Raw genomic sequence first — 18,938 nt, 5'->3', positions numbered from 1 at the left:
GTAAAGGTGTGTATTTTGGGTAACGTGTCTTAACATTGATGTCATAACACAAACATCTCAAAACGGTGTCCTAATTTACCAAATGACACTTAATGACAATGTCATTCATAGAGACTCCTTTATGTTCGTGACAGGTGTCATGTCATGGCAATGACTGTGTCATGTCAGTCTTATGCACACCCCTTCAAATAAAGTGTTACCGTGTTTTTTGTCTGCCTCAGGAACTGAGAGAGAGCCAGAGAAAACAGCAGGCGGCACTTGAGAAACTACGGAGCATCAAAGAGGACAAACGGCGTGAGCTGAGTCGAAGGAGGGAGGAAGAAGAGGAGAGAAGGAGGAGGGAAGAGGAGAGGAAACAACAGGAGGTGGAAGCTCAGAGGTATTTGGCTTTCACACAGATTTATTTTAAAATTTCTTAATAATCCCCCCCCCAATGAAACGGAACTGACACTTCACTGCAACACAAACTAATATATTTATTCACCTCTATTCACACACGAGGCATATTTTCAGTTGTGATTGAACTGTAGTTTTTGAGTTACTATATAGGCCAACTTTGATCTTGACATATAGGCTAAGCATTCTATAGCAAATAACAATAAACCCACTATTAATTACATTATCTGAATGCAGTGTAACTACTTCAGCATGTAAATAATGCACCTACAACACAAACGTGGGCGAGGGCATTCAGCAATCGCTATTGAATCAACAGCCACGTACAATTTAGCTCGCAATAAAGAATACAAACAACGAATATCACCAGTTAACTTAATTTAAATTTGCAAGACCAGGTTTAAATGAACTGACAACTTACAGTTCTCAAGGACGTACACACACCATCTCAACTGGCTAGTTGTCCTCGTGTGTCCACGCTATTCTCCGACATGCACTCTAACAATGCTGCCCTATTTCCGATACCGTGGGGGGCAGAAATGTTGCCGTGGGGGGCCGCCATGGTCAAATCAACATAGAGGAAACACTGATGTTAAAGGAAAAAATAGGATGTCTTGACCCACTCTAGAATGTGTATTCAAACAAGAAACGTGGTTTTTCACCTTGATACACAACCTTTTTTAAATAATGTTTGCTTCCCACTCCCAGGCGTATTAAGATGGAAAAAGATCGCCAGTGGCAGGAGAAGCTGAGGAAGGACGAAGAGGAGCGTCAGAGAAGGCTTCAGGAGGAGAAAGAGGCCAGACAGAGGGAGGAGGAGGAGAGAGAGAGGCAGGTTCTCATCCAGGCGGCCAAAGAGCAGGCCGAACGAGAGCTCAGAGCAAGGGAGGAGGCAGAGCGGAAGAGAAGAGAGGTTGAGGAGAGGAAGAAAAGAGAAGAGGAGGAGCGGCAGAAGCAAGCAGAGAGACAGAGGCAGGAGGAGGAGAGGAGAAAGCTGGAGGAGGAGAGGAGGCAGCTGGAAGAAGAGAGGAGGAAACTGGAGGAAGAGCGGAAGAAAGAGGAGAAGAGATGGAAAGAAGAGGAGGAGCGACGCACGAGGGAGGAGGAGAGGAAGAGGTTAGAGGAGGAGCGGAGAGAGGAGGAGCGCAGAAGAGAGAAGGAGGAGGAGGAGAGGAGGCGACAGCGGGCGGCTGTGGCCGCCGTCCGAGATTCGGAGGAGAGGAGAAAGCGAGAAGAGGAGGAGAGGAGAAAGCAGCAGGTGGAGGAGGAGGAGAGGAGAAAGAGGGATGAAGACAGGGCGAAGCTTCAGCAGCACCAGCAGGATGAGGATAGGAGGAAGCGTGAGGAGGAAAGAAAGAGGGCGGAAGAGATGAGGAAGAGAAAAGAGGAGGAAGAGGAGAGGAGGAAAGCTGAGGAGGTGAGAAAGAGGAAGGAAGAGGCACCTCGTCAGCGGCAGCATTCGAGTACACAAGGGAAGGTGGATGTTCAGGCTCTGCTGAGAGGACTGGAGGAGAGGAAGGGTAAGACACACACACACACACACACACACACACACACACACACACACACACACACAGCGTGTTTTTGTATTTTTATATACACTCACCTAAAGGATTATTAGGAACACCATACTAATACCGTGTTTGACCCTATCCTATCAATATGGGCCAACATTTCTAAAGACTGCTTCCAGCACCTTGTTGAATCAATGACACAAAGAATTAAGGCAGTTCTGAAGGTGAAAGGGATCCCCCCCCCCCACACCATTACACCACCACCACCAGCAGCCTGCACAGTGGTAACAAGGCATGACGGATCCATGTTCTCATTCTGTTTACACCAAATTCTGACTCTACCACCTGAATGTCTCAACAGAAATCGAGACTCATCATACCTGGCAACATTTTTAGTCTTCAACTGTCCAATTTTGGTGAGCTCGTGCAAATTGTAGCCTCATTTTCCTATTTTTAGTGGAGATGAGTGGTACCCGGTGGGGTCTTCTGCTGGTGTAGCCCATCCACCTCAAGGTTGTGCGTGTTGTGGCTTCACAAACGCTTTGCTGCAGACCTCGGTTGTAACCAGTGGTTATTTGAGTCAAAGTTGATCTTCTATCAGCTTGAATCAGTCGGCCCATTCTCCTCTGACCTCTAGGATCAACAAGGCATTTTCGCCCCCCAGGACTGCAGCATACTGGATGTTTTTCCTTTTTCAGGCCATTCTTTGTAAACCCTAGAAATGGTTTTGTGTGAAAATCCCTGTAACTGAGCAGATTGGGAAATACTCAAACCAGCCCGTCTGGCACCAACAACCATGGAAAGCTCAAAGTTGCTTAGATCACCTTTCTTTCCCATTCTGACATTCAGTTTGGAGTTCAGGAGATTTTCTAGACCTGGACCACACCCCTAAATGCATTGAAGCGGTTGCCATGTGATTGGTTGATTAGATAATTTCATTAATGTGAAATTTAACAGGTGTTCCTAATAATCCTTTAGTGTACTTCTCTGTCATCTCTTCCTGCTTGCGGTGTGTATTTAAACCACTTCTGAAGCTAAGCTTACATTATGATCCCTGATGTGCTGCTTTAGGTCGGCAACCCAGGGCCACTGAACATAGGAAGTCAGCGGCTCTCACATCCTTCAAAGCTCTCTACCCGTTCACTGCGCGAAACAACGAAGAGCTCAACATCAGTGCCGATGATATCATCGAGGTAAGATTGACGAAGATCATCTCTCATAAAGGCTTGACTTGCAACAGAAAAGATGGAACTTTTCTTCAGATTAGCAGACCACTCGTGTTCAAATGTCTTTCTTCTTCCTCTTCCTCACTCTTTTTTATCTTTTTTTTATTTTTATTTTTTTACTTTTGATCCTATTTGTCTTTCTCAAACTTTCCTTCTGTCAGGTTGATGAGACGACAGAGCGGGAGGAGGGTTGGTTGTACGGCAGCAGACAAGGGAAGATGGGCTGGTTCCCGGAGAGCTACGTCGAGAGAGTGGCCCCATCAGACACCGCTAATAGTACTGCTGCTGCTGCTGTTCCTAAAGTGCCGCTTCAGTCGCAGCTTTGCAATGCGCTTGAAGCTGTCAAGGCATCAGGAACAAAGTCTGCCTTCACACCAACACACTCTCCAAACCCTGCACCCTCTGAGACACAAGGACAGGTGAGAGGTACCATTAGGGCCCATTCAGAGAAAAATAAGCAATCCGGTGATTTGCCACAGGGTTGTGCGGCGGTGTGGGAGTGTCTCTGAAACGGCCTATTTGTGTGATATCCTGTTGTGTTCTTTTAACCCCCCAATAAAGCACAAGTAGACTTTATATTTCACAGTTACTGTTTTCCGTCAGATCGTTTATACATCTTAACGTTTCCGACCGCACTTGAAGGCAGCTTCATTTCACAGAGAAAGAAAAGAGACGGCCGAGATAGATGGACACGATTACATGATTGGCCACGGCAGCATGACGTTGGGTTGCGTTTCCGTGAGTCGGCCTCAACTTTTCACCACAGGCCCGCTGCATTATTTATTTTTTTTGCGCATCACACCCCCTGCTGCAAACCGCGCCACAGCCTAAACGCACTACCCCCATTTAAAATGAATGGAAAGCCACGCCATCGGACGGCCGACGCAGGCTGTGTGAATGCCCACTTATACAACAGATCCTTTTACTGCTGTACCAGCTATTCCCCTTTGATTACCACAGAATGATTGTCGTCTAGACATGTAGAAATGCTCCAATACTCACTGTGACGTCTATCTCTCGGTTCCTCTGCCTGCAGGTGGTGGGTAACCTCTTGGCCCAGGCCCTGTGTTCATGGACAGCAAAGACCGAAAACCATCTGAACTTCAATAAAGACGATGTCATTCAGGTGTTGGAGCAGCAGGAGAACTGGTGGTTGGGAGAGCTGAACAGTGAACGGGGCTGGTTCCCCAAAACATATGTGACACTGCTGGGAGAAGAAGAGAGTTCAGAGTGAGTCTTCATTCACACATATTTGCTCCCCCATAATTCAACTAGTGGGAGGACAGTGGTTTTGTTTCTTTGGAAAAAAACATCAACATTTTCACATTTTGAATTTGTCTTTGTTAAATTAAACTTTTCTGAAGACCTAAATGTTAAAAGTCAAACAAGCCATGAAGGCAAATTATTAGTTTCAGCTGGCAAACCAACGGTACTTCAGTACAGTATTTTACTTCCATTAATTCCTCGGCAATACCAAACCTCAGTTTGCATGTGTTTTAGTGCGTGAGGTGAAAGAGACCGGTGTATGCCGGTGTTGTAAAGACAACTGGACGTTAGTTATTGTAGTTTGGCCTGCTAATTTGGAACAGAATATGCGTACAAAATGGCACTCCTTCTGGGAGTCAAAAGTCAAGTCAAATCTGAACGCACATGATGCAGATATTTTTAGATTTCCACCGATATCATTATCTCAGATATTCATCACAAATTACTTCCATGTTCTGCTTAGAAATCCATAGGGAAAAAGGTTCCTTTATAACTCCAGAACTTGGTTGAGAATCATCACGTTTTTAAGTTTTCTTCAGTATCAAAGTAATCCAGTCAGAGTTCTCTGCACATCCATGGATACATTATAAACAGGAACTGAACTAAACAGCTAAAATACTTTTTAATGGTGCCAATTTTCAAAAATGTACACAAATATAGGCTAAAATCACAGTGCTCAAGTTGTAGCCCATAGCTAACTCTGTCATATTTCATTTGTAAACATCCAAGGTTTAAGGTTAAGTTAGGGTCATTGTACAGCAGAGGCTTGTACAATGAAATGCAGTTATAGTCCCTTCATGCTACTTAAGAAAAACAAAAACATGCACATAAACTCAGTAGCCTGAAGGACATACCTGTTCACTTTCCATACCAACATATTTTGTGGCCATATCTACGGGTAAATCAGAGAAAACATGATAATGTCTACGTGTCAGTAAGGGAGTCTGAAGGTGTGGTAACTACCCCAGTAAATCAGGTATTTCCAGTAGAAATGACTTTTTCCCTCCTTTGTGATGAGGAATCTACTGTGTTAAGAGAGTCACACAGCAGCATACATTTACACATATCGGAGATGCTCACAAGTCTCTTGAGCTAGAGTCCAAGTCAAGTCTCAAGTCTCTTGTGGTTATAACAAGTGTTGCATCACATACAGCGACCCATCCATGCTGCTTAGAACACTGCATAGCTATATATAAGGAATTCAAAGCATGCAATATATTATGACTCCTTTATCTATCAGCATACAGTATCAGCTTTGATTTTGGTATATAATCAGTTTAAACAGACTATTGCAACATGATAAAAACACCAAGAATGCTTTACTTTTAAGTTAATATCTGTATTTTGCCTTGTAGCTTGAGCATACAGTACAGTATAGACCAAAAATTGAGGTTCTGAAGAAAAAGGACTCCCTTGTCTGTCGATGAATTATAATGAAAGGCCTTGGCTCCTATTGTGCTGGCTCTGTGGGGCCATAAGACCAAATATAGAAAATGTTATAATTCACAACACTAAAATTGACATACTCCTATTTAGTTCAAAACTGCAAAACATCACAGTGTAGCTAAATGCAAAACACTATTGCAACCAAATGACATTTTTAACACACTGCAGTGCACTTCCTTATGATAGAGAATCCTCAATTATTTGTTGTTTACTTAGTGGCAGATCCATGTAATGTGCACTGCCTATGCAACTAATTATACCTTTTATAAACTACTGTAAGTCAACACATTCCAGACTCTCAAACCAGTGTAACGTTATAACTAAATGAAACTGTAACGTTATATGATCAACAATAATCCTGTAACCTGTTTGCAGACAACGTTAATAAATGACGTGATGGCAGACAGCGGCACGTAAATGATTAACGTAACGTTAATCGACCACCACAAGTTTGGCAATTAAACAAACGCTCATTTATATTTGATAAGGAAGACAGTCGGAGTTAACCTCCCGTAACGTTAGGTCGTAGCTAAAGCAAGAAGCAAGCTAACGGTAGATGGTCAATGCTGAGCTATACATGTTTACTCACCTATCGGTGCGTTTTCAGATGCCTGATAAAATTAGATGCCAGAATCTTTTATTATGATACCGCATATTTTGCATTGAGCGCTTCTTTTGTTTGGGCCGTCTTGTTTAAAGTTTTTGAACGCAAAACTTACGATGAATGGCACAGCAGCAGCCGGTGCATTTGACGTGTTTGTTTGTTGTCCTCCAGCCAGCAATCCGTATGTGTTACGTAGGCAGGTTATAGGTAACAGAGGGAGGGGTATAGCCATTGGGTATAGCGAGCTCGTCAGACATTTCCTAAAAATAAACATTGTTCACGAGTCCCGCAGCTCGAGTCTGAAGTCACTGTGTGTGCGACTTAAGTCGCACTCGAGTCCGAGTCTCAAACTCGAGTCCCCATCTCTGACACATATGCAGTATGGTTCCAGCTGTGAAAGTGTGTCGGGCCTTTGAGAAGACCATGCAGCAGGGATTGGTACCCCCATCTGGATTAAGAATTCCTTGCATCCCCCAGGAGGAGCTGGAGGACGTGGCTGGGGGGGAAATGTTTTGGTACTTCTGTGATCCAGATAAGCGTTGGACGATGGTTGGATGATGGATGAATAGATGGGTAGAATGCATGAATAAGTATGGTAATGTAGTCCTTCTGTGTTAACAGCATGAAGAGCTCCCTTGCTGACGCTTCGGAGTCTAGCGACAGCCTGCAGCTTGAAGGTACAGTAAAATATCCGTCTAAGGTTGTTAAGTTAACATTTGATCATCATACATTACACACACCGTACATTAATGTGTTGCTGTTTGTCTGGCCCATATTTTAACATTTTATGATGGATTTCAGGTGGTTTATTGTATGATGTTATATTATCTGAATTATGTGTTGTATCTCATGTTTACAATGAACTCTGCATTTCCTTCAAAATCTAGAAAAAGTCTTCACGAGATGTCTTAAAATGGCAGGTCCAGCCTACCTAAATGGCTGATTCTGCAATGAATGTATATAACAATATTCTCTTGGATAATATGAGGGAAATCTTGTTGTTTTGTTGGAGTTCAGCGTGACTGAGCAACAGGTCTTGTATAAGCTGGAGCCTTTGATTTGCTGTTCATTTATGTTCATATCTTTTTTTTTTTTCCTTTCCAGAATACACGGCGTTGTACACCTATGAGTCTCCGGAGCATGGTGATCTGACGTTTGGAGAGGGAGATGTGATCTTGGTGAGCAAGAAAGAGGGAGAGTGGTGGCACGGCTCTATAGGCGACCGCACAGGTGTCTTCCCCAGCAACTACGTCAAACCTAAAGAGACAGATGTAAGAACACTCAACACATGCCGATATACAGGGAAAAAACCCCAGTCCATTACTGTAGAACACTGCTTTGATATTTGTGGTGGTGTTGGATGGCATTATATTGCAAGGCGTTCCTGTTATTTTCTTCACTCCCCATATATTTTTGTGTTGTGTTTCTAAAGGTTTGTAATAGCGATATAATTGTTTTGTTTTTTTCAGACATTAAGTGTATCCGCAAAGAAGAAGCCAGGTGAGCTCATTGTCTTGTCTTTTTTTTTTTTCTTCTTCTTCTAATCTCTCGGTCGCTGACTCACATAAGAACACAATACCTGGTTTTGGATTTTGCAAAGTTGCATTTGTGTGTTGTGTGCACAGTGATCGCCCAGGTGATTAGGGCCCGACCCTCTACCCGCCCTGAACAGCTGAATCTGGAAAATGGCCAGCTCATCCTCATCCTCAGCCAGAACGCCTCTGGCTGGTGGCTCGGAGAACTGCAGGTCAGTTATCAACTGCTGTTCTCAGCGATTTTCTGTGGGTGCTTAATACTGTACAGCAGATAACCACAGAGGGTCTCAGCCGTTCTCGACATTATACATTAACCAACCTTTTTGGCTTGTAATCCACTAAAACAAAGCAATGTCCACTTGCCACCCCTTACCTTTTTGATATCGGTTGTGACCAGTAAAACCAAATACATCTTTTCTTCTTCTTTTATTTGAATGAGTTTTGGTGGCCTGAGGTCAAAGCAATTCACAGGGGGATGAATGATTAGAGGCAAGAATGAGGAATTCTGTGTTGAAATGTTTTTTTCTGCTTTTCTGTTCTTTTTATCATGTTGCAACCCGTCCGATTTACTTCATGAGCCCTGGCCCCCAAGTTGGAAAGCATTGCACCTGAGATTTTTGATGGAGAACTCCATGTTCAAGGATTTAGAGATAATTGTTGGCCAGTAGTCCTGCTAATTAAAACCGTATTCTCGACGTTGGTTTGTGTTGTCTGACTCTAGGCCCGTGGTAAAAAGCGTCAGAAGGGCTGGTTTCCTGCCTCTCATGTCAAAGTATTGGGATCCAACAGCGGAAAGTCGACACCAGCACCCCAACCAGGTAACACACACACACACACACACACACACACACACACACACACACACACATATATATATATATATATATATATATATATATATATATATATATATATATATATATATATATATATATATATATATATATATATATATATATATATATATAAAGAAAGGTATGGTAAACTCTTGTTCATCTCTCTCAGTCTGTCAGGTGATAGCCATATACGACTACACAGCCGCCAACGGCGACGAGATGAGCTTCTCCAAAGGGCAACTGATCAACGTTTTTGACAAAAACGACCCTGATTGGTGGAAAGGAGAGATTAACGGGGTCACTGGTCTGTTCCCCACCAATTACGTTAAGATGACCACGGCGGATTGTGACCCCAGCCAGCAGTGTAAGTACATTCCTTAAACATGACTATACATAGAACATGTGCATGTTTAAAACACAGAGATGCTCTTCTTCCACGTTGCCACTCTGACTAATACTTTTTTTTTATCTGTGCAACACCCATCTACCATGACTGATATTTCTTCGTCCACCCATCTCTTTATCTGTAGATCCTTTTCTTCTTACTGACTATTTCACATTTTCCCCTGTTTTTCCCACTTTCTCTCTCCCTACCCAATCTGTTTCTCCTCTCTCCCTCTTTCCATTCCTCGGCTTCTGTCTCTTTCTCCTTCTAGGGCGTTAGAAAGTCCTCTTCCTCCTCCACATCCTCTTCCTTCTTCCTACAGAGAGACCCATTATTACACACTGCTCTGAAGGGCCAGAGTGTCTGGACTCCCTATCTACTAACGTCTCCCACTGAGCGTGCGTGCGTGCGTGCATGTGTGTGGGGTGTTGTACAATTTAGTGTGTGTGTGTGTGTGTGTGTGTGTGTGTGTGTGTGTGTGTGTGTGTGTGTGTGTGTGTCAATGAAAACAAGTCATGTGTTGCCGGTGAATGAATCAGTATCTGAAACAACTTTCTAATGACTCTCAATGCTGATTGTGTGAATTGTTAAAGCCTCTGTGCCTTCTGTGATTTCTTCTCTCCTTGTTTTGATTGTGAACTGATGATGCTTAAATGCATCTGAAGCAGAGGAATAGTGGGTCTCTCTGTGGCTTGTCCCTCTTCTTTCCTTTTGTTTCTCTTCACAAGACACGTATTTCCCCCTTTATTCATGCTGCATCCCCCTCTTTTCCCTTCACCTATTGTCCTTTTAGTTTTTTCCCCTTTTTTCACGCATGAATTTTTTCTTACTCTCCAATTTGAGAGTTTAGCTCACACAGAGCCCACTATTTGTCTATCTTTCATCTGAGATGTGTCTATATTCAGAGATGATGTGCAAGTTTTACTCTCACTTTCTAATCCTTGGTCTTTATGCTAACTATGAATAGCGTACTATATAAGAGACGGATATATAATAATATAATGGAAGGTCCAAATTCCAGCCCAGCACTCCTGCATTTGTCTTAAAAAAGCTTTAAACAAGGCATGAAGTGGACATTTGACTTTGTAAATTTATCAGAGAAATATGTTTAGGAAGGTGCACGTATTTTAGTATGCTAAATATAAAACTTGTAGTCGATCTCTACTAAAAACATGTTTGGAGATGTAGCATTACATTTTGCTTTCAACTATAACCATTTTGCAGTGGGCTTTTTATTTTGTGCCTTTGAAAACCTTCTGTTTAACTTAATTTTGAAAGAATATGGTACAAGCAGAAGCGTACAGTTTGCCCTTTACATTTAAAAGCCATAACTGAGTCCGATGTTATCACTAACAGAAGGAACTAAAGTAGTTTGAAGTGAGATGAAGCAACTCTTCACCATATGGTGAACTGTTACAAAACCATTGACAGACATACACTTTGCCTCCAGAGGTGAGAGAGCACAAACTGCTGCTGCACCTTATATTCACTGAATGCTGTTCTGCTGCTGCTTTAAATGTTTGGGTCTGTGCATAAACTAAATGCATGTCTGCTCATAGTGTTCACCACAGTGAAAATAACATAGTAGGGGTGTCACAATTTTTATTTTCAATCGAAAATCTATCGAACTTAGCTTTCGCTTTTGACCATCTAAATCAAAAGCAGGATTGGTGATTTCCACAGTATTGTTTTCTCTCTGCACCCCTGCATACTTGCGTACATCCGAAGAAAATAACATGGGGGGAAAAAAACTTTTCTAGAAACTGCAGGAGTCAGAGACGCAGAAACAACAGAACTGGGAAATCCTCCCGCTTCCCTGAAGTCACCGTTGTGGCAACATTTTGCATTCACCATGAGTGAGTTATGTAAACAAACAACGTAGGTAAAGCATGTGGGCTCTGACCGGGACTCCATGGTGCATCCATGTGCACCTCGGTAAACTAATTGTGCATTCAATTGCACCCTTCTAAACTCTGAGGAACTCAAACTGTTGTTGCAAAGTAAGTACCCTTCTGCCATCTAGTGGCTCTTATTGTGGCATTGCCATCCCTGTTGAAAAAATTTATTTTTTTTTGGATTTGGAGAATCGTGACACCCCTATAACATAGTTGTCATTATCGTCAGGATTGTGGATACTTTTCCTTCAGGTCAGAAAGTCTATGCAAGCTTCTCATAACGGTGACTTCTGTTCCCAGTCTGATAAATAGGAGCTGTTAGCAAAACTGATAACATATACAGAACATTTGTGGCATAAGATGGTGTAACTATTTTTGAAGACTTGTTGAATATATTCTGATTCTGAAATAAAACCTACAAAAATAAAGTTTAGTTTGATATGACTAGTGACTAGAAGTGTTTTATTATTGTTAAAATAAATATTAGTCTTCACCTGTGTGTGTGTGTGTGTGTGTGTGTGTGTGTGTGTGTGTGTGTGTGTGTGTGTGTGTGTGTGTGTGTGTGTGTGTGTGTGTGTGTGTGTGTGTGTGTGTGTGTGTGTGTGTGTGTGTGTGTGTGTGTGTGTGATGCACTGTTTATATTATCAACACAATACACAGGGCAGATGTACAGTGTTGAACAACGGTTTTTGCAGCTCAATGCAGAGTCAAACATCCATGGGTCTTCCTTTTTGTGGTGGTAAATGTGGTAATATTAGGTATCTGATCTGGACATTATCTAAGAACTTTTTCCCAATTGGCAGAGGTCAATGAAAAGTAGAAAACGACTTAAGCTTTTTCCACTCTAAACATGTGTCACATGGTGAGAAAGAAAAAAAACAAGAATTCCTCTTCCTGTTTTGGTACAAACAGATTTAGTCGAGGAGAAGTTTTAGTCTGATATCAGCAACAAGAAGATAACGGCACAAGGAAGAGAAAGGAGAGACGGAGTACAGTCAGACAAATAAAACAGAAGACAGGCAACTAACTAATACTAATACTTGAAGAGACAGAATCATAGCAATGACTTTACAGAACAGCTTTAACTTTCTAAACCTTTGGGATGAGACCAATGATGAGGGAGAGGAAAGAGATCGGTCAGTGAGGGAGCAACAGTCCGCTAGTATGGGACGCTTACAATGGGCTAATGGACCTTTTGTATCAGGTAAGTGTGTATATGTGTGGGTGGGTGGACTATAGTATTTCCTGTTTCCCTTTCCATCCCTCTTCTTCCCCTTTGTCATCTCCATCCTCCTCTCTAAAAAAAGCTTCAATATCGTGCGCATAGACTTGAGAAAGTGCAGTAGAACGAGTCAAAAGCAGCGTTTTTTTTGTTTTTGTTTTTTTTTATGCCCAAACATCCAGCAGGAGGCAGCGAATGCAGTGCCAAAGCGTTGTGTTGTGGTTCTATTATTTCTTTTGTACAAAAACAAATCAACCAGTTGTGTATTTCTCCTCTCTTGCAGGGTGTGCAGACCTGAATAGCCTGGACTCAATGAGCTCACAGGAAAAGAAGAGACAGGGTTACATCCATGAGCTGATCCAGACGGAGGAGAGATACGTGGAAGACTTGCAGATAGTGCTGGAGGTAATGGACAGATGTCCTGCTTAATAACTCATGTATAAACAGAGAGTTCAACTACATACACAGTAAATCCATTCAGTGCTCTTCCTCTTTAGAATCCATCCAGTGTTCAATGAGAATGTGTGTGTCTGTCATTCTATTTCTATCTTAACATCTTCTCTCCTGTCTTTGTGTGTTTCTCTGTGTAGGTTTTCCATAAGCCTATGTTAGAGTCGGGCCGGCTGAATGATGCAGAGATGGTCATGATATTCGTCAACTGGAAGGAACTGCTGGCCTGCAACACTAAATTTCTCAAGTAAATATCACCTGGACTGAGTGTATGACATCTACAGTACATAGAAGGGACAATCAGTCTAATGGAGTGATCAAATGTTATACAAGTGCAGCTATTTTAGCATTGTTTCTATGTGGATTCTGTCTGGACAAAAATGCAGAGCTGCTTATGGTGATACATGTGCTACTGTGCAGGGCACTACGTGTGCGTAAGAAGACGGGCGGGGAGAACATGCCAGTGCCGATGATTGGGGATATCCTGGCCGCGGAGCTGTCCCACATGCAGCCCTACATCCGCTTCTGTTCCTGCCAGATCAACGGAGCAACACTGCTCCAGACGCGCATCGACAACGAGCCGAACTTTAAGGACTTCCTCAAGGTAGGAGGGAGGGAACAGTGAGGGAGCAGGAACATCTTAATCATGTGTATTGTGAGGAATAGTGGAGATGTGTGGACGGACAGGTAGAGGTGGAGATAGAAAGGGGAGTGTGTAAATTGACCTAGCATCATTGTCCTGTAGTATTTTGGATACTTTTCAGTCACATCCATGGAGGGAGAAACTAAATTCTGAATGTGTTTATTAACATTAACGTCTGTTATTTCCCATTAGAAAATTGCCACAGACTACAGGTGTAAAGGCATGCCTCTGTCCAGCTTCCTGCTGAAACCCATGCAGAGGATCACACGCTACCCGCTGCACATCAAAAACGTAGGCCATCATGTTCATGAGCGTGTCTGTGTTTGAACTCCTCATTAATTAGGCGGGTCAAATGCCTTTTCGTCTTTAATATGTCGGCGTAATTAACTTGTCTGGGTGTGTGTGTTTAGATCCTGGAGAGCACCGCAGAGGGCCATGCTGACCGAGGCCCTCTGAAAGAGGCTCTGGAAAGGGCGGAGGAGCTCTGTCAACAGGTTAATTTCTTCATCCATTCTCTCATTTATGACCCCACTCGTTAACTCTAATTACATTTCTTTGTTTATTTTCCTTTTACTGCATTCTGTGTGGAAAATATATGAATGCTGTTTCTGTTGTGAATCATTGTGTTAATCAGGTAAACGAGGGCGTGAGAGAAAAGGAGAACTCTGACAGACTGGAATGGATTCAGAACCACGTTCAGTGTGATGGCGCTGCAGAGGTATTAAGCTTACTGACTCACAATTAAGTGTGAATCAAGTTCATTATCAGTAAAACAAAGAATTTGTATTAGCTCGATTACCTTTTTATAAGTTGGTTTCGAAAGAGAAATTTCCATAATACCTAATTCTAATGTGATAGATCCTTCTAAAGTTACTCTCTTTCAACAGAACCTGGTCTTCAACTCTCTTACTAACTGTTTGGGCCCAAGGAAACTGCTCCACAGTGGCAAGGTGAGTACAACTGTGACGTTTCTGAAACTGTGCTAACCACAGTCAATGAACCTATTTGGTGGGGCTTCATACTTTTAGAGAAATTTACATTATCCATTTCACCGAATGAATATTTTAAATATTAAAGCGACCCGACAGACTGGGGATGAAATGTGAAACATTACTGGGTCAGACCTCGGGGTGCTGTGGTCACACGTGGACAAGCCTCAGAGTAAAACTTCCACAGTGGAGATCAGTGAGCTGGTTCATCTTAGCAGAACTCAACAGAAGGATCTCAGGCAGTGATGACACTGCTCCATGAATAATATTTATTTATAATAATGCAGACTCTGTACTTTTCGTCTTTAATATGTCTGTGTAATTAACATGTCTGTGTGCGTGTTTACCACCACCACCATCACTGAGCACTTTGTAAGTACTGTTTAATTATATGTGTGTGTGTGTGTGTGTGTGTGTGTGTGTGTGTGTGTGTGTGTGTGTGTGTGTGTGTGTGTGTGTGTGTGTGTGTGTGTGTGTGTGTGTGTGTGTGTGTGTGTGTGTGTGTGTGTGTGTGTGTGTGTGTGTGTGTGTGTGTGTCAATGTGTCTATCTATCTATCTATCTATCACTTGTTTCTTTTCAGATGAACAAGGTAAAGAGCAACAAGGAACTCTGGGCCTTCCTCTTTAGTGACTTTCTGCTTTTGACTCATGCGACTAAACAGTTCAGCTCGTCTGGGCCTGATAAACTGTTCAGCAACAGGAACAATGTACAGCTCAAGATGTACAAGCCGGTGAGACACACACACACGCACTCAGTTGTAAGTTTTGATGTCCTCTTTTGTGGCTGCATGACACTTGTGTTTGACTGTGTATAATCTTTTATTTCCTGTAGCCTGTGCTGCTCAATGAAGTTCTGGTGAAGCTGCCAGATCCATCGAGCGACGAGCCCATCTTCCACATCTCACACATCGATAGAGTCTACATCCTCAGGACCGACAACATTAATGAACGGTAGCTACACACACAGACACGACACACAGAGACACACAGACAGACAGACGTGGTGTGTTTTTTGGTGGCTTATACTGTGTGTGTTTTCAGGACGGCCTGGGTTCAGAAGATTAAGGCTGCATCTGAAGAATTTATCGAGACAGAAAAGAAAAAAAGGGAAAAGGCCTATCAAGGTTTGTATCTCCAATCAAATAGTCATACTGTACAGCAACCAATTTGATAAGCTCTGATTAATATGTGTGTGTGTGTGTGTGTGTGTGTGTGTGTGTGTGTGTGTGTGTGTGTGTGTGTGTGTGTGTGTGTGTGTGTGTGTGTGTGTGTGTGTGTGTGTGTGTGTGTGTGTGTGTGTGTGTGTGTGTGTGTGTGTGTGTGTGTGTGTGTAGCACGATCTGTGAAGACTAGTGGAATCGGCAGACTTCTTGTCACCATCTTGGAGGCCACTGAACTCAAGCCTGGCAAACCCAATGGTGAGCATGGATACACTCATGATACGGGACAGCCATTACAGTTCAGTGGATTAAGAAACACACCATAAACTTAAAATGTTGTGGTAGAATCCACAATTGAATCCATGCTGCATAGATACCTAATGAAGCTAAGATAAAGCCACATTTAATTACAGTGCTGTGTCATCCCTTTTTTCATCAGTTCGAGGCCCTTTTGTGAGCTTTCTTCTTTTTTTTTTCTTTCCTTTTTTTCTTGACTCCTCTTCCCCTTACTCCTCTTTTCTGTTGCTCTTCTATTGTCTTCTGTCCGTCCCCCCTCCCCCTTTTTTCCATTGTCCTTATCTCTTCCTGTCTCTCTTCTCCTTCCCTCTACCTGCTCTTATACCCTATTCCCTTCCCCCTCACCTGTCCCTCTTCTTACCTGTCTTCATGTCTTCGTCCAGGTAAAAGTAACCCTTACTGTGAAGTGACCATGGGAGCTCAGATATTCACGTCCAGAACGCTCAACGACACCCTGAACCCCAAGTGGAACTTCAACTGTCAGTTCCACATTAAAGACCTTTACCAGGACGTCCTCTGCATCACCATCTTTGAAAGAGACCAGTTTTCACCTGACGGTAAGTCCCCTGCTAGTTTCTTCCCATTTTCTTCTTCTTCTCTGCCCTCACTCCTCCGTTTACTCCCACCGATTACTCTGTAAAGCTGCAAAATGAAATGAGAATTCTTGTCTTCTATTTCTTCTCTTATGTCAGACTTTCTGGGTCGGACAGAGGTTCCCGTGGCGACCATAAAGAAAGAGTTTGAAAACAAGGGACCAGTAACACGTCGTCTTCTGCTGCACGAGGTTCCTACTGGGGAAGTGTGGGTCCGCCTTGACCTGCAGCTCTTTGGCAACAAATAGACACAATAGGATGAACTGAAATAATAATGGAGTCTACTACCGAGACCTCCTAAATAAGGATATGTCCTCCTGCAGAGGAACAATAAGCAAATAAAGCAATAAGAAAGGCTGCTTTTTGTCACCTAAACAACCCACTTGCCTAATATGGATACCGATATCAAACAACACACCCCTGAACTGAACACCCATCACGCCCTAATCTTTTAATATTAACCAGTACTAATAATACCTGATGTCCTCTGAATCCTCCAAGGGATTAGGGTCTGGGTGACATCATCTGACACCACCAATAAGAGTCAGATCTCCCCTTTTTTCTGGTTCATGAACCCCGATAGAAAGGGTAGCACGACAGCTGCAGCTGTTTGCATCTGCACGATATCTACTGTACTAAAGGTAAAAGCAACAACTGCTGCCTGGCTTCTTAAACAGTGGAGACCAAGTGTGTCATGAAGCTGAATCTGTAATAATGTATAGCCTTCAGAGGGAGGTAGAACTGGACAAAGACTGCTTAGAAACCAATAATCCTAATATTAAGAAATCAATGAAAACCATAAACATAATGGATCTGCTCTGTATCTCAACAGTTGGATTTTAAGTGTTCAGTGATTGAGACACACTGCCAAGTCTGGTGTTTTCTCTTAACTCACAAGATATGTATATGTATATATGTATTTCTAGATGAGGTTGTAACTGATGGCTTTCAAAAGACTCTGCTTTATGGCTGTCTTATGCTTTATGGCTGTCTGATCTGTAACTTCACAGTGACATTAAGCGCATCATAAACTGTGGACGGCAGATCACGGACTCTGTTTGACAACACAGACGAGACGTTTTTGTCAGTAGCTCTGGTCTGATGTCAGTTTACTACTGTTAGATAGCTGATCTCAGGATACGTTTTTTTCTGGGTTTAATCTGTGTAACTGTTCTAATGTGGAGGATTTTGAGGATGTCAATATTTTGAGGCAACACAGATTGGCAGTTAGTCAGCAATAATAAACAGTATTTACTCACTTGTATTTTTGTTCTTTACATTTTCACCCTGCCAGACAGATTTGTAAGTGTCATTCTCCAGTCCCCGCCTCACTGTTAGCAATATTGTCCATCTCTGTTGCCTCAAAAAGTTTCCTTTTATAAATCTCCGACCCATGAAAACTTTACAAGGACGTAGTGTGTAAAAGTTGTTTTTATTTATGTTGTCCGTTGACTCTTCTGTCTCGTTTTTACTCTTTTGTCCTCTTGCATTCAGTTTCTTTTCTAACTGAGCGCCTGCTGTTGTATTTATTTCTTAATTTATGCGTGTGTGACTATCCAAAGGCTTGGAGCGGCTGTGCTTGCTGTGTCATCTTGGATAATCAGTTGGTATCCACTGGGTTTGTTTTGTGTGACGTCTGTGTTCATCAGACCCAATACTGTTTTGACAATAGGCAATATAACATCTTAGATGATTCTCTGTGATTGAGTTTTACTGTAAGTAGACTAGGTCACTAGTCGTTTTGTTTTGTACTACTTTCGTATTCTATTAATTTGTCTTATTCAATCCACAAAACTCTTTTCTTAAGTCCTGTTTTAACTTTGATGATTCTTTGAATTTGTGGAAAATGTGCGAATAGACTGGACTACCTTCCTCATCCGTGTAGGGGTGTTTTAAGTTTGTCTTTTGTTCTACTTTTTATTTTTCCACAGCCCTCTGCATTGACTGCTGCTGTGCTAACTGAGTTTATGTTCTCACCAACCCAGATTGTCTGATCCGCCTGGAGTCTGTTACCTGCTGTTTGCTCTAACTTTGGCCTTCATGTTGCACTCTCTGAATCAGGGTTTCTTAAGTCAAATTAAAGTCATTAAAAGTGAAAAAAAAAAACTGTCGAATTATTGGCTGCTTAACTAAAAGTGACATTTCACACTGTAAATGTTCAGTGCACAACCTCCTGCAGCAGTACATACAGGGTAAGTGGTCCCTGAGCTTCAGCTATAGACAGAATAATAATTTAATAAAGATTCATTAAATGCTTTATGTTGACGAATGAGGCTTAGGCTCATCTGGATTTTATGTGACGGGTTATAATCTTAAATGCAACACTATCTTGATGTTATTTCTTTCAAAAACCAGATATCTGAGTAACTCTGCTCCAAAAACTCTGCTTCAGCCTTTGTACATAATTACAACACCATTCCACCATTATCATTTACAACAGAAGACCGACCTTTGCTCTTATTTTCAAGTATAATAATTAG

At 42.3% G+C, this 18,938-nt stretch overlaps 1 protein-coding gene across 1 annotated transcript in view; it reads left to right on the top strand.

The window, feature by feature from the left end:
- itsn2b (intersectin 2b) overlaps positions 1 to 17,463 on the top strand; it is a 39,347-nt gene extending 21,884 nt beyond the window's left edge. Inside the window, exons 17-41 of the mRNA XM_028574348.1 lie at positions 222 to 379; positions 1,105 to 1,354; positions 1,445 to 1,916; positions 2,982 to 3,103; positions 3,298 to 3,555; positions 4,173 to 4,366; positions 7,074 to 7,129; positions 7,557 to 7,723; positions 7,922 to 7,952; positions 8,078 to 8,199; positions 8,709 to 8,805; positions 8,993 to 9,187; positions 12,609 to 12,730; positions 12,916 to 13,022; positions 13,196 to 13,379; positions 13,611 to 13,709; positions 13,829 to 13,912; positions 14,053 to 14,136; positions 14,306 to 14,368; positions 14,990 to 15,139; positions 15,241 to 15,359; positions 15,450 to 15,532; positions 15,743 to 15,826; positions 16,249 to 16,422; positions 16,558 to 17,463. Coding sequence (XP_028430149.1) covers positions 222 to 379; positions 1,105 to 1,354; positions 1,445 to 1,916; positions 2,982 to 3,103; positions 3,298 to 3,555; positions 4,173 to 4,366; positions 7,074 to 7,129; positions 7,557 to 7,723; positions 7,922 to 7,952; positions 8,078 to 8,199; positions 8,709 to 8,805; positions 8,993 to 9,187; positions 12,609 to 12,730; positions 12,916 to 13,022; positions 13,196 to 13,379; positions 13,611 to 13,709; positions 13,829 to 13,912; positions 14,053 to 14,136; positions 14,306 to 14,368; positions 14,990 to 15,139; positions 15,241 to 15,359; positions 15,450 to 15,532; positions 15,743 to 15,826; positions 16,249 to 16,422; positions 16,558 to 16,706 — 3,624 coding nt within the window. The 3' untranslated portion in view covers positions 16,707 to 17,463. The remainder of the gene's footprint in view (positions 1 to 221; positions 380 to 1,104; positions 1,355 to 1,444; positions 1,917 to 2,981; positions 3,104 to 3,297; positions 3,556 to 4,172; positions 4,367 to 7,073; positions 7,130 to 7,556; positions 7,724 to 7,921; positions 7,953 to 8,077; positions 8,200 to 8,708; positions 8,806 to 8,992; positions 9,188 to 12,608; positions 12,731 to 12,915; positions 13,023 to 13,195; positions 13,380 to 13,610; positions 13,710 to 13,828; positions 13,913 to 14,052; positions 14,137 to 14,305; positions 14,369 to 14,989; positions 15,140 to 15,240; positions 15,360 to 15,449; positions 15,533 to 15,742; positions 15,827 to 16,248; positions 16,423 to 16,557) is intronic.
- Positions 17,464 to 18,938: the final 1,475 nt, after the last annotated feature.

The sequence above is a fragment of the Perca flavescens genome, chromosome 1, assembly GCF_004354835.1.
Source record: "Perca flavescens isolate YP-PL-M2 chromosome 1, PFLA_1.0, whole genome shotgun sequence".
Taxonomy (NCBI): domain Eukaryota; kingdom Metazoa; phylum Chordata; class Actinopteri; order Perciformes; family Percidae; genus Perca; species Perca flavescens.
Note: the sequence above shows the minus strand (reverse complement) of the source record. Positions and strands in the feature narration are given on the sequence as shown.